The 16,446-nt window shown below is 40.6% G+C and overlaps 1 protein-coding gene across 2 annotated transcripts in view; it reads right to left on the minus strand.

Annotated features, from left to right (window-relative positions):
• Nucleotides 1-16,446, minus strand: part of LOC127660990 (homeobox protein Meis1) — a 77,267-nt gene that overhangs the window by 48,582 nt on the left and 12,239 nt on the right. For both annotated transcript variants that reach the window (XM_052151505.1, XM_052151506.1), the window contains exon 7: nt 14,818-14,929. In XM_052151505.1, coding sequence (XP_052007465.1) covers nt 14,818-14,929 — 112 coding nt within the window. The remainder of the gene's footprint in view (nt 1-14,817; nt 14,930-16,446) is intronic.

The raw sequence follows: 16,446 nt of genomic DNA on the forward strand, positions 1-16,446 counted from the left end.
ACGTAAACACAAAAGTAATTTTACTTATGCCACTTAAGGTATTAAGAGAAAACAGTTTAACACACCTGGATTTCTCTCAAAGAGTGCAGCTTATGTGACCATGTAAATGCAGAACCGGCATTCTGCTGGGTGTTTGAAGAATGTGTATGTGCATGGAACAGACTGGATAACTAACGTCATAAGATGTAGCCCTATTTCATATCAACATGTCAACAGCGGAATCATGGGACAAGGTAAAATCACACACCAATTTAAAGGTATACTTAATTTTTTCCTCATGAAAAAAGTTTAACTCCTAAAGACATGAATTGTAATTTTGCAGTGTATGTACGAAATCATAAAATCACATTACAATGAAGACTCCAGTCATAGAGACAGAGCGTATTTAGGCCACGCCCACACCGGGGGGGAAACAATCCAACCATCTCCATTGACTTTGCATTGCGAGAGGCTGCCTCCTTGTCATTTATGACTTATAACAAAAAACAAAACATAAATAAATATATAAAATATATAAAAATGTATTTCTGGGTTTTTTAGCTTGTTTGCTGTACACCTTGTCACACAGCAGCTTTTAGGCATTTTTCTGTCTTTTGTTACATGCCATAAATGACAAGGAGGCAGCCTCTCGCAATGCAAAGTCAATGGAGACGGTTGATTGCCGCCACCCCCACCCGGTGGGCATGGTCTTCAGATTATGATGCGTTGCACTCTGTCTGTATATCAGTAACCTTATAAAAGCAGTTTTATTCTACATGGAGAAGGTCCGCAAATGGGACGGCCATTTTAGAATCACATGACCAGCCGAATACTACTCGCTTAATCTCAGTAACTGTACTGTGATTTGACACTTTCACTCACTGATTCAAGTAATCATGGCTGATACTAAATTTCTAAAACTATTGATTTAAAATGATGCTGCATCCAAGCCACTGGGTGTCAGTGTAAGTCCAAGATGACACAAAGACAAAAGTTACTGAGAGCAACTTTAAAATATTGACTGCTGTCCATCACATTTCACATATATTCGCTCAAGTACCTTGGGGGAATCCCAGAGTTTCATGTAAGAGGGAAACCCCACTATTGCAGCACAATTCTGCAGGTCACAATGGAAACTTAAGAAAACAAACACAGCAAAAACTCTGGAATATCAGTAAATAAAGCCAAGCAACAGAGAATACAAAAAATAGCGAAGTTACGTTGCTGTGGAGAAAGCTGCTTACTGACTGAGCCACATGTATATGGGGTAAAGAGAAAGCCGATAACATAGTATATGTAAATGGAAAGGCTACTTTCCAGCCTTAAGCAGCTTTCTCACAATAAATGGCTTTCTGGTGTCCATGTAAACTAACTCATTGGATCAACCAATGGGGTAAGTTTGGGCATAACTCCCTGTTTGGCCAACCAATGGAATATAGGGGGATTTCATTTTTGAAATTACACACTTCACCATTAAGAAGCCTGATGGGGACACCAGCACACCAGCATCCAAAACAAAACATGTTGTTTTGACCCCAGCTATGTCTTTTCAAGACAAAAGTTATAAGTTAGTGTCTCATGCAGGACAGCTGCTTGTTCTTTAAAATAATTTTAAGAAGTGTTTTGACACATTTTTTTGGCCATGTTCTGATGGATGGGGCCAAGCTGTGGAAACAGATTGGCTTTTGCTTTCCACCACATTTGGCCCATGGATGATTTCAAGCGCACCTCTGCCCTCTCCCTGCGGATGGAGTCAGGTGACCTGTGCTGCCCTCATTCTCCTTTAGCATTCAAACACACACTCATATGACTGTACTATGGCTTTCCTGGTCCAGAAAAACCTCAGCCTTAAGGGCCTGCTATTCGCTGCCTTTTCACTATGCACACATTCACATACTCTTCATTCTCCCAAACACACACAGAGAGTCACATATAAAGAGTGAAGGGGGGTAAGGGAAGGAGGGAGGGAAAGAGGGAGGGTTGGGGAAGAAAAGATAAAGCTGGGTTCATTGTATTCAGGCCATTCACATGGTTAGAATGGACCAGGCAGTGGGGGTTCCCTTTTGCATGAGTCCCAAGCGCCTCCCACTTCAAAATATTCTGAACATGCAGGAATTCCTGTGGTATGATTCTCAACAAGAGACACTCAGAGTTGCAGGGAATTTGCATTGCTCACTGTGACCCACCATACATTGTCTGTTCCTTAAATGCATGCAAATATTAGCTGTGTTCTGTTCCAGAAATCACTGGCTCTTATAGCTAAATGTGCCTAGATCCGGTAGCTTCTGATTTAGAAAGATAAATGTAAAGACAAGCAGAGGTTTTTTTATTTTATTTTGAGATAAGTACATGCAACATGGTGAAATGTTTTCCTCTTTGAGATTTGATCGCTGGTGTGATGTGATATTTTTCTGCAGCTGTGCATATTTGTGTACCCCCAACTATCTAAGAGAAATACACCCCCCCCCCCAATTTTTAATTAGTAAATGCTAATCTGTGTAGAGTCATAATTACAATATGTAATTACCCAGGATTTATTTTTAATAATGACAGTTTTAAATAACTACATGCATCTAAAATAATGACAGTGTGTTTTTTATTTCTTTTTCTTAGTGATGGATCTGTAGTTCATAATTTGGGGGAAAGAGTGTAATTACAGCTCTTTCAGATGTACCTCTTGCGTCTCTGTCATTGCTCGCAGCGGGGCTAAAAGAGAGGGTAATAAGTGCATAATGTGATTGGTATTCAGTGTAATAATGCCTCTAATTAAACCAGAGTCACCCGTGTGCGCTAGCTGTGAGCTCTTCATCCAAATTCCCAGGTCTCCAGGATCAGAACGCTGACATACCCACAGGTGATGGCAAAAATGTCATTGCAAATGTTACGGCTCTCTTTCGTCCATGTCTGTGTAGGGGTCACTTCCACTGAAGCCCCCGACACGTTGAAAAGCGTACAGGGGCCCAGGGGCACAAACACAGCATTAAACCACCGTCTCTCTCACTCTCTCCCCTTCCCCTCCTCCTCACGGGGGAAAATGGTCAAATGAAAGTGTAGGGCCCTGAGTTTACCCTTTCATGTTGAGCACTTTTACTGTGTAACTATTGATTTTTCTCCTTTGTAATTTTTTTTAATCTGAAGATATAAGGCGGGCAGAAAAAGGAGGCTAGGGAGGTTCAAACGGGAACACTTTAAGAGTCTTCTGATTCCACTGAGGCAACACACACACACACACAAAGAGTATACATACTCTATTCTCTCTCGCCCTCCTCTCTCTCTCTCTCTCTCTCTCTCTCTCTCTCTCTCTCAGACAGCTTTTGACACCTTCTCCAGGGCCAGCTTTGTTCGATATCCAGGCAGACTGGATGGCTGAGAGTAGAGTGTTTTTTAAAAAAAAGAAACATGACTCACAAAAAAAAGCTAAGAGTCCTTGATGGCGCTACTGCAGTAATCTGCCTGGAATTTTAAAGTTCTCGCCATCTACTCTAGATGAATCTAAAACAATACACACACATGGCCTAATAAAGTCATGACACTCGTCCCCTGACTCTGAAATTTGAAATTCAAGCCCCACTTTAAAAGCATTACTGACCAATTCTACTGTTGCCATCCGCCATATTATCAGACAAGGTTTTGCTCTATAGTACAACGATAATAACTTAAGATTTCACAGTACTATAGTCCTTTTGATTTACACTAATGTTATCAGTTATAATCGCCATCAATGAGAATTTCTACATGCTTGATCTGATGCCAGTTATTCTTAATAAGCTGACAATATGTTGTTAGTTCATGTAAATGCCTTAAACGGCTTTCCTTTATTGAGGTAAGTTCATTAATGGTTTAAAGGAATAGTTCACCCGAAATTGTCATTCTCTCATCATTTAATCACCCTTTATGCTGTCTCAAACTCATATGACTTTCTTTCTTCAGTGGAACACAAACAAAGATAGTTTGATGGAGATAGGATATGATTATATCCATGCAAAAAAATCAATGGAATTAAACACTTTCAAGCACCAAAATGGACATAAAAGCAGCATAAAGGTAATCCATACGACTCGAGTGGTTATATCCATATCTTCTGAATATTTGAGGGTGAGAACAGACTGTACAGTCTTCTGGCAGTCTCCTACAATAGGTGCACTCATGATTTGAAGCTCGATCAAACTCCCTTGTACTTGTATCACATGAACATAAACAGAGCTTGTGTGCAGCACTCTTTCCATGCATCAAGCATGAGCAAATGATGAGAGAATTACCATTTTTGAGTGAACTATTCCTTTAAGCAAAAAAACGATCAGCGCATGTAGATTTTTGCCCTTTACCACCTTTTCTGGCATTCCTACACTACCGGCTTATCCAATGTATGTAAGTGTTGCATGACTGTTCACGTTTTGATGTCTTAAGTAGAGAATAATCCATTGATTTAATTTAAACATGGTTTTCTTGCATTGTCAGAATTTTTGAATAAGCTGATTGTCTGAGTGACAAGTGGTAACCAGCCAAGGAGGAGCTTAGCAAATGGTCAGCTGAGCACAGTTAGTTATACGACATTGGTAACTGACCGAGGTCTGTTGTATTGGAACCAATACCCCTCTTTTGTCTCGTGCCATTGTTTATATATATATATATATATATATATATATATATATATATATATATATATATATATATATATTGGTGGTGAAACAAGACCAAGGCCTTCTGGCTAACTGCGGCGGTCTTTATTAATGGCTTCTGGCAGAAAATTTTCCACATGGTGGCTATCTTAATGACACAGGCTGAGATAAGTGCTCTAATGCACAGGGATTTTCCCCACTGTAGCATATCGCCGTCCATTGGACTGAAGTACAGTAGATAATGCTTGTTTATTTCGCTGCTAATAATAGCCTGCTTGCCTTCTCCTGTGTTTGTTAAATTAAGTTAACATGGAGGGTGAATTGTATTGCAGAATTACACATGATGAGCCCTGCTTGTAAGGAAAGGGGTGGCACTGAAATATGAATGAATCTCTATTAAGTCATCCAAGGGATGAACTGTAACATCAGGGGTCTTTCTGACTTTGATAGGTGCCTCTTCATGCAGAGTGGCAGAGCCATTATGTTTAATCATTCTTCATTTACACCTCCGTCAACCCTGTAAGACATGCTGAGGCCACAGGAAGTGGAGCAGAGGGGATGTGGTGGAATTGTAGTTCTATCAGCTTTGGGTGAAGCAGAGAGATAAGGCTCAGGACTGGAAGTGACGGAAACAGAGTTGGGCTGAATGTCTGCTTCCTGACAGCAACTGGATGTGAGCGATACCATTACAGCTCAGGCCATGCACTCCTCCATTGAGACCACAAAACACAGACATGCACACGCACGTATGCATATATTCACAAAGAGCAGGGACAGCTCTGGGGACTTTTTTTGTCAGAACCTTCAAATTTTTTAGGTTATCAACATAGGAATCTTTCTGGTTCCTGCCATTCTTTGACTCATTCAGGCTCCCAGGGCATGGCAGGTGATTGGGTTACCACTTGTGAAAAAACACACACAATCATGCATGCATACACATGCATTCACTCGCTCTCAAGCACACATTGAAGCAAACACACCCTCTCACACATACACACCCACACACATACACACCCTCTAAAAGCATACACACTTTTGTTTGTTTGTTATCTCTCTTTCACTCCTTAAATCTTAAAGAAACGCTTGAGGAGGTCTTTATCTTTCCCCCTAAATCCCTTCAGCAGGTATCCATGTCAAAAGACTGGGGCTGGGCTCTGGGAGGGGATTTTCTAGCAAGGGTCAGTCCCGGGTCAAGCTTTCGGCCTGTTGTTAACACAGCCCTCCCCCTGGTCCTTTTTGCACCGGTCTCCTTCTGCACACACCTCCATCCAGCACCACTCACAACCTCCAGCACCCTAGCAAATAATCCCTCTCTGTGAACAGCCTCTAGTGACAAATACAAAGGTCAAATAGCTTTAGCACACTGTGCAGGGAAAGCCAAATTCCCCAAATATGGAGCTTTGGTAGTGTTTGCTTGCATGAAATTGGCTTTCTGGGGTGTCGTCTCCAAACAGGCCTGGTAAATTCTTTAGTTCTTTGTTAGGCTTCATGCAATAATGGTCTTTGAGATGGAGGTTCTGATGTGTCTAAATTGAATTACTTTGAGTCAAGCGGTAGAAGGTTCATTCGTATTCAGAAGAGTAAATTTACATGTCAGGGAAAAAACAATGATGAAGACTCTGGAGAAAAGCAAAGAGGAAGACATATAGGGCTATCAGAGAGTACAATTTGACACGTTACCAAGCATCTCCATGTCATATTTCTTACAAACTGCTTGAATCTCTTTGTTACAGTCCCAGGACCTCAAACGCACAGTTCTAGTCGCTATCGGCAGGAAAATATTCCTCACGCAGTATTATCGGCAGGGCAGCATATGGCAAACTAGCAGCAGGCCATTCATCCTCATCCTCTTTGGAGGCTAAAATTAGCACAATACTGTTTGTGGCTTTAAGCTGGACTCGAACCCACTGTGATACCACTAATAAAAAGACTGGCCTCCTGCTTAGATAAAGAATGTACATCCCTACAGATCATGAGAGGATTATCCTGCTGGGATAATGCTTTTTCCTGCAATGACTGCTGAAAGATTTAGACTTTTTAATCTACATTTATTTGAAAAACAATCTATCAGGCGCTCATCATGGTTGACAAGAATATCTCCTAGAGGTCGATCAGAGTTTGTAAAAGAGAACTGTCAATGATAAACATCTTTTTGGCAGAGGATGACTTTGCTAATCTCTTTATCAAAGGCCTAAATATACTAAAGGCGAGTGCATGTGACATGGCCAAACAAGTGTGCCTGTCTAATGAACAAAGAGTTAAAGCCTGTTTGTTTACTGTCAGTCACTGTTTCTCAAACTCCCTTCCCGACTTCCCCCCTCCATCCCTCATTCTCCCTCCCTTTCCTTTCCTCTTTGCCTCCCCACCGTGGCCTTCCTGCCCTCTCAATCAGACAAGCCAAACGGTGATAGCATATCTTTTTGTGTGATATAAGCTCTTTCCTGAAAACTTACATATAGCATATCTGATAGACGGCAGTTGGGTCCATACTGCTCCTCGTGGGCCATGCTGAGTAATGTTCACTCGGGTCTTCTACAGGCAGCCCTAATGCATTGTGACATGTCAGTGATGAGCTGTGCTGATTTCTGTCAAATTCACATGAACCTACGGCACAGATCAGATGGCGGGCCACAGAGTGGGGATTTTTCAAATGGAGCCAAGAGTTTTCCCAGCCATTAGGAAAAGATCTAGGGAAGTTACACAGAATGTACAAAACCTGCCCCCTATATATTTTATGTCTGTTATGATATTACTCAATTCAACAGTTACCCTGCATTTGACAAATCATCTACAAATCTTTTGTTTAACCCTTTGATGCATGAAATCACGAAGGGAAACAAACCTTCACGCATAATGAACTCCAAAACAAGAATATAATCATGCCGAATCTGTTTGAATTTTAATTTATGATGACATAGATCAAACTCACAATATAAAGAGACATTTCAAGAGGACAATTCATATGTAGAATTTTGAGAAAGGGTCCAAGTACATCAACCCTGGTGGTTTGGATGATGCATTGCACCCTGAATTGTTACCTCTAAAAAGAGCTTTCTAGTGCAATTTCACCTATTTCTTACCTACTATTTAACTATTACAATCAATATTCTACTTGTGATCATTCATTAGTTATATGAATAATCTGATGTTACAAAAATGTTTGCCAAATTGCTAACTGGAAGACCTAATGAAGAGACGAAAGTATTCCGCCGAACGTTTTAGAGAGACTGTGCGAGCAGATGAGCGATGATGACAGTTAGTGGCTAAGAAGGGAATATTTAGCAAACACCAAAAATCTGGTTCTGGCAGGGAAAAAGGATTGGTTGAGAAGGACTTCCTGTTCACTTGGAGACAGATGCAATGTGTATACATCATTAACACACACCACAATTATAGCATTTGATCTAAATTTAACATCTACTCCCCACTTAAACTGAACATCATATTGCAAATCCTGCCCAAAACTCCTGGGACAAAACACAGTTATAGAATTGCAAAAATAATGACTTTGTTTATCAAAAACTTCCCTGTTGTCCATTGCTTGGAGAAACAGTTAATCCTGCTCCAAATTCACGCCATTGGTGGAGCAAATGCTATCCAACTGAATTGCAATTCTGTTTGGTGCCACTAGTGGCACAGAAATGCACTTTTAAGAGGATAAAGAGTGTATTTACATTGTCATATCGGCTAAAACCAAAACATTTTATGTTAGAGAAAACAGAAAGAGATCCGCAAGAGGAAGATAGCAATAGCGCTATTGCCAGCAATCGCTTCACATGGTCAGTGTAAGGGGTGGAGGGGAGAGAAGAGAAGTACTTCAGCAGTGGTTAAATCCCAGAGCAAACAGACAAGCAAACACAACAGTGACACTTTATCATACCAGCTTTATGAGTACTATCTGCTCAGAGACAAGGTCTTCAATCAGGCTATGAAAGCTAGTTAAATGCAATGATTATGAAAGCAGAAACGGCTGATATATGGGGGGGGGTTGTTTGCTTGCACTTTCTCAATTTTCACTATCCTCTTTCCCACATGACAGAGGGCATCGGCCTAATCCCAAAGGCAAACTGCCCTTTGGTGTGGGAACAAGTGGTGTTTCCCCTTTTTTCACCATGGGATCGCTGTGCGTACACACGGCCTTATCAGGAGTGGGGCCATAAAGCCATTGGTGGTGATTGGTTTCGGAGAAACGAGTAGTAGCTTGTTGGCTGTGGCATCATTACTGAGATTCAATTGGGTCATATACAAGCTAGCAGTTTGCATTGGACGTTGCTGTGTCATTGCCCTAGGTAACCTAACAAACTTGCAAGCATCTCCTGAGGAGACAGCTCTATGTCCAACTTTGTCACATAGAATCATGTTACTATATCAACATTTCTGCAAAATGATTTATTACGTGGCTTGCTGTATCTATCACAACAGTTTCCTGTTAAATGAACATGTTTAATGTTTACATTACATAATCAACTACATTTACAAACTTGTTTGAGTGTGATCAAATTGCACAGTTGCTCAACTAAAACAGCATTGCACTTACAATCCAAAGGACTGGGGTATGAATCCTAAAGAGCATGCAAGCCATTTTTGGGGTGGGGTGGCAGTGTGAAATATTTACATGGATCCACTGATCATGATAAAAATAATGTGTGTGGTTTATTAAAACTATCATTTAGTTTAGATTTAAGGTTTAGAGTAGGTATGTATATTTTGATGATTTAAAACTCGATAGAGCATTAACATTAAAAACCTCGTCTGTTTGGGAAAAATTGTTACTCGCTCTTAGTGCCACACAGTGGATATTTCACCTCAGAACTTCCAGGGTACGAGAAAGGAATCATGTAATATAATTTTGCAAAAATACTGTCACAGTCAAGTAATTTTCATTAGATCAGGGAGGCTTTAACCGTGCCCCTTGCTGGCATCTTCATGACTTTGTCGTAATAGCTAATTTTAGCCATTTGCAGTCACAATGTGAAAATCACGAGCGCTTTATGCATACAGGCTTGGAACATGATGTGCCGTGTGAAATAAAAACTGCTCTTTGATATGGCTGTTCCTGTGAGGCGCTTGCATTTCCAAACACTCACCTGCAATAAAATTGGCACCTTGCTCTCTTTCCTGTGTTCTTTCATTCCCTGCACTCTCTCTCACGCTCCCTCTCTTACTTTCTTCTCTGCTACTTCTGTGTGTATGTACGATGTGATGTGTGATGTAAATGAGAGAACAAAACAGCAGGGGCTGCTCAGGCCGCCCGGTGCCGGTCTCAGATCCCTGCTCTATAAAAACCGCACACCTTTTATCAGCCATTATGCCTCTGATTTAACTAGATTACTCTACCAACATGCTGCCACTGATACACAGAGAGAAAGGAGAGTGTTGAGCCTCCCCCTCTTGCATGGAGACACTTTTTGCATTCATAAAGCAAAATCTAGCAAGGCAGGAACAACTGCTGACTGACTAGACCTGAATGACAACACAGAGCTCCCATGGCTCTTTGAAGCACAACACACACACTAGGAACGATTAAAGGAAAATACAAAGTGAAGAGTGAGGGCACGGACACAACGAGACCATGTAGGGGTGTACTCTTAACCACTCAATGTGTCTGCACAAAACAAAGGCAGGACACTGCTATAAAATCAAAAAAGAAAGTGATCAGCATTGTAGTGCACAAAATTGAAGAGAGCGCTGAAAATAGCACATGAGAAATGCAAAGGCACGCGGGTGGGCACTCAGTGAGTTCCTGAGAGAGAGAAAGGGGCCGGGTTCTTCCAGTCTGCTGGACAATCGTTCCAATTAATGGGTGACTTTGACAAACACATGAGGCGGGGTGCTCAGTGGGTGGATCCAGGAGGTTCACTGACATCTCATCTAAGGCCACGTCTCCTGGTCAGTCTCAGATACCAGCCAATCGCAGAGCAGAAATGATGGCTGGTAGCCAGTGAGGGCTCTCACTCAAGCTGATCTTCACGTAGGCTGATGACAAACTGACCATTAGGTCAATGGTGACAACAGCACTCAACACAATCAATCTAACAAAATAATGTTCAGTTTGATTCCATGTAGCTTTGCACTTCACAGACTGAATTACCAGCACCAAAAGAGACGTCAACAGTCCATATAACATTCCCACTGTTTTTACTGTACATTGACCTGCTTACATCTCAACTGAGTGGTTGCATTCATCAACAGTCATTCCAGTCAAGGAATCTTCTTTTATGGACTGTTCAGACCAAAAACGTTCTTTCACTTAAAAAGACTGATGCAGCACAACAAATTGAATAGAATGCTCATGCTCGAGGTGCACAAAAAACAGCCAGACATAGCGCAATGGTCAAAGATGTCCATCTAGCCCAAGTTTACATAGTAAAAGAATTACAAAACAGAGTGGATAGACACAAAAATATTTTCAGTGTAAACAGCCTCTAAACTTGCTAAACTTACATAAGCTCTCTTGTGTTTCCACAGTCTTACCAATGTTCAGTGTTTGAGACTACAGCTATGCATGTAAATTTATGCAGACAATAACAAGAGCCTTACAGGAACTATTTGACTTGGCACACATGGGGCCATTCACAAATGGGTCTTGGTAATTGCTGATACATATCTGACTCCTGAAGTCATCACCTTGTTCCCAGACCCTTTGATGAGGCAGAGGAAACCCAAAGCCTTTCAAAACACTCAACATGATCACTGCGTGTGTGAGAGCATGACATTTTCCATGTGCCCTGCCCCTTTTTTGGTAGGGATTGAAATCACTTGCGTTTTCGCTGCAGGCCTAGGGTGTCTCTTTTAATCTGGTCTTGCCAAGATTCCAGAGTGTGCAATACATTCAGAGACTCCTAGGCCATAATAATGATTTGTTTTCTTTTTACCCTCTGTGGCTGGAATAAAAAATAGAAAATATGATTCCAGAAGATGTCCCCAGAGTGGACGGTCATTAAACAAAGGTGGGTACGTACGAGCACCATCCGAACACCCTATGCTAATAGACAGGTTCTAATTAAAGATGGGCCGGGCTGGGTCTCTACTCCTCTAAGAAAGTTTCTGTGAGTGCAGAGAGGGAGGGCATAGAATCATGAGCAAGGAAAATGATTTCCTCAGTTGGATTGAGATGCTATTTAGGTGCAATATGGAGAACATGGTGTGGATGGCAACCGCTAAAACCGTCAGCAGAAGTGCCAATCTCTGTGTTGATGGGTAACAGATGTACAATGTTATGCTTGTGGGCATGATATTCCTATACAGTTTGAGGGTTTATGGGATTTTGTTATGATGCAGTGATGCTGCTATTGCATATAGGCCATTCTTGTTTTTGACACAAAGGGGCAAGACCATTTTTTTGTTTTAAGGAAAAGCAGAAAGGAGGTAGAGACAGAAAATGACACAGAGTGGGCAAGCACCAGATTGGGAAAAATTGTCATTGGTATCGTGGTCAACAGGAGAATAATGGTCTTATTGAGCGCAACAGTCTATTTCTGGAAATGAAAATCCCATTATAATTTAGATTTTTAATGATAACTTAATAAATCTTTAAAGTAAAACCTGTACTTTTAGAGTTTAGAGTTTGTTAATCAATGGTATATGATTCTGATGAAGCAATCAGTCTGTGTTATTTAATAATTACATTTGTTTTTAAATTATTTTTAATTGCAAAATTCCTGCTTAACAACTACATGATCCATGATCCAGCAGAGAAAGAGCCACCAATCGGAGAATCACGGCCAACAACGTGTGCCAGAAGAGATCTGCAGTGACCGCCCACTTCTATGACGCACTGCAAATGAAGCAGTCTACTAATATATACATTTATTGATTCTATATGTGTAGCCAGCAGCTATTTTTCCATAATTTCCAACTCGATTACATCATTTGTAATGCTTCATTGGATTGTAATTCATTCCTTCAATAAAGATATTAAGTACACAGTCTCAAACCTTTGTCTTTCTGTCTGGTTTTCAAATACATTTTTTGCTTCAAAACAAAGTTTGTAATGTTGTGATTCACCTCTGAGCTGGCTGGCTTGTGTCATTGCTTAAAACTCTTATGAAGTACTTTATGAAATCATAAAAAATTATGGGAAAAATACTACCGGAACCAAGATTGCTGAAAAGTGGGCAGGCACTTTTGCACTCTATTGGTACTTTAAATAAACTCCTTAGAGAACATGTGAATACATTGGATAGGACAGCTTTACACAATCATCATGTTGACCCATGTTAACATAATACTGTCACTAAACCTCCACAAGACTGAATAGATGAACAAATTCAGCATTTGTCTAGGTTCATACTGCTCAATGATCCTTCCAAATACTCCACGACACAACAAATATGAATCCAAAACACTGGGGTGAGGGAACATGAGGGATGGCAGGAGGGGTTGTGGGAGGGGCTTTAAAAGACTGCCGATAATTGGAAGTATGTGAAAAATGATGTGTCTGGTTGGTCAATAAAGAGCAAAGGTCACCACAAGCTGGAGCCCAAACTCTGCACAAAATGTGCTCATTAAGGCATCCAATCAGAGTGTGGCGAGCTACCCAGGCCATTAGTCATCGGCCATCTGATGAACTCGGCCAGGCCGGCCTCTCTTGCTCTTATTGCTCTTGTTCTCTGTGGAGGGAGAGCACCGCCACTGGTATATAAATCGTTGCTCAGTCATCTGGAACATAATGTGGTCCTTTCTGCTTCATCCTGCTTTGCCTGCTGGCTCAGCAGCACACAAACTGCTGCCCTGACATCCCTTTCAATAATAAATGAAGTTGCTTTTTGCCTAGTTTGTTTGAAACCCTCCTCCACTACAGCACCTCCTACATCCTGCTCTCATTGGTTGAACCACACAACTAGCCTATCATAGTGCAGAACAGCTGACCCTGCTTACCGTTTGAATTCCGTTGACATGACGAGGTGAGTGAAGTTGACTGTCATTAGCTTTCATTCCTCTGAGAGGGAAATCCTAACCAAAAGACATCCAAGGGATTTTTTTTTCTTCTTTTTATTCTTTGGGGGGATATATGCTTTTCTTTTTGCCCAGACTTTCAAAAATCTTGGACTGGATTATAACAGAGCTCATGAAGCCCTAGCTGTGTAAAAGCTCTTCTGTTAGACTGTCATCACCAGTGGCTTTCTTCAGATGCCCTGTCCAGACATGCCCAAAGGAGGGCTCATTAATGCAGTCTTATCATAACCAGCTGATGGACCAATGCCACATCACTGGCCAGCGGCCGCCTAAACATCTGCTTTAACTCCTGCTCTCTCCATCCACATGCTTGTTTAATCAATAGTCTTAACAGGCTGGCCATATCTGCATAATAGGACAGTGGAATTTCCATAGAACATACACACTTATTTCACAGCTCTCTGACATACTTGATAATGATCGATCAATCGCTGCATTCTGTGGTCAAATATTGTCTAATAAATGTCCATTCTCCCATGCAATCGATTTCCAACATACGTAGATGTTTCTCATCTCTCACATCACTCCGCAGTCATACGGATCTTCTTAAATAATAAAATAATATAGACTCAAATCACTCTTTCATGTCCTTTGTTTATTTATTTGGTAAGTAGCTGTGAATTAAGTGGGATAATGTAGTCAACAAGTCCTGAAAGTCTGGGTCCAATACAAGTTAAGCTCAATATACAAATATTCACGACTCGTCCCTCCTTCTTTAAAAAAGCACAAATCGAGGTTGCCTCAACTTATAATGTAAGTGAATGGGGACAATTGTTGGAGGGTTGGAAGCCAGAAATTTGAAGCTTATAATTTTATATAAGCTCTTAGATTAATTTTTCAGTTAAAACGTGTATTATTTGAGTTGTAAAGTTGTTTAAATCTTCATTTTACGGTCAATTTAGGGTTTTACGGTTTACAGCGTTAGGTTGTCATGGCAATAAAGTTGGAACATTTGATATAACTTTACACATAAAAGGTTAGTAAACGATTTTATCATACTAAAATCATGTTAACACACATATTGTTTTCATCTTGTGGCTATAATTGAGAGCGGTGTGTATTTTAACGTTAAAAATACATTTCTTGCTTTTTTAAAAGTCAATTTCAATTTTTGTGGTAATCAACAATACCACAAATGCTGTCGACTGAGCTTACCTTGTTTTGAACCCAGAATAGTCCTTTAAGGTTTATTTTGCAATAGTGGCTGACATTCTTGACATTATCCCTTACATATGCATTAACGGATGTCTCAGAACCTTACCTTGTTCACTGCTGTTGTCACCGCTGTGTGATGTGTGTCCTCCGCTGGATGGTCCTGGTGTGCCCCCGGAGCGTATGGAAGCCGTATCATCATGGTCTCTATTCCATGAAGTCTGCACGGAAGGGAGAGAGAGAGAGAGAGAGAGAGAGAGAGAGAGAGAGAGAGAGTCAGGCATAAGATCACAGACACTGCAGTCGCATGTTATAAAGACAACCATCCCTATCAGATGTTACTAATTTCGCTGTTTTTCAGGGAAACAACCTCTTTCCAGGCCTCTGCCTCATTCCGCAACCTCACACAACAACTTAGTCAGTACATCTCATGAAAACGATGGTCGAAACTCAGCTGCCAGCTTCCTTAGTCGCATTTCTCAGTTTGGCAAAACAGAATGCAAGTACTGTAATAAAATAATTATGGCACTATTATAAGAATCACAAACTAGACTTCAAGTAATAATCATTACCAGTGACAGTATATCCATAGTTTAGAAACAGAAATAAAACTGTAAACAAAGAAAGAAAAATGTGCAATAGCCGCAAGGATGGGGTGTTTGACTGCAAACAGTCTGAACGTCTACACACACTGGCTTACTTGAGATCTCTGAAGACGACAAGAGCCAGTCAGTCACCTCTCTTATATCCCAGAGCGAGGGGAGTGTTTATGTGTGTGTGTCTGTGTATGTGTGCTCGCTGGCCTAGCGAATCAAACTGAAATCAAATAAGAGCCAATTCTCCATTAAGTTGGGAACGGTAGGAGAAAGAAAGAGAGAGAAATCCTATTGACAATTAAGCTTAGGTGTATAAAGGGGTAGAAAGTGTCAGCTGTTGAGCGGATGGTATGTGGCAAATGGTGGAGACATGGGGATAAAGAGAAGTGGACAGAACAATGGCGAGCTGGGGCCTGCACACACTCAGCCCCATGCAGGGCTTACTTGTCCTATAGAACAAAACAGATGTTGCCTCTTATCACTGGGCACCTCCACAAAAGTAACATTGGTGTGGGAGGAAAAAGAGCTCGGAGATGAAGGTTGCAGCATCCTTTCTGATGTAAAAAGAAGAGTGTCAGAGATGATATTACTCATTAACAAGCCAAGTTGGGATCTGCAGGCTTTTTTCACATTCTCTGTGCTGATTTAGGGGTGAAAGTTTTATCATTGCAACATGATAAAATGTGTTTTAAAAAAAGCTGAGTACATTACACTCTTTTTGGTAGCTGAATAGATATGCAAATTATCCTGAAAAATAAAGGTGCACTCAATATATTTTTGTATGTTCTCATGGACTTACACACCTATGTACATGGATGTAGCATCATTCAAATGCAATAGATTTCAGTCACAGATGACATTGTAGAAATTCACTATTCACAGTCAGCCATGATTCATTTAATCAGTGTGTGAAAGTGTCCATTAACAGGACAGTTACTGAGATTAAGCGAGTAGTATTCCATTTTTATCTCATGTGAGTGATCATATTTTATACATACATTTCAAAATTACTATATCTTTTTATTAAAAAATATTTTTTTTAATATATGAAGAATTACAAAAGAGTGCACCTTTAAATTAACAAACACCATATTTCAACATTTTGTGAATGACAGATATTCCAAATTCTGCTTTTTTTTTTG

Source organism: Xyrauchen texanus, chromosome 20 (assembly GCF_025860055.1).
Source record: "Xyrauchen texanus isolate HMW12.3.18 chromosome 20, RBS_HiC_50CHRs, whole genome shotgun sequence".
In the NCBI taxonomy this organism is placed as follows: Eukaryota; Metazoa; Chordata; class Actinopteri; order Cypriniformes; family Catostomidae; genus Xyrauchen; species Xyrauchen texanus.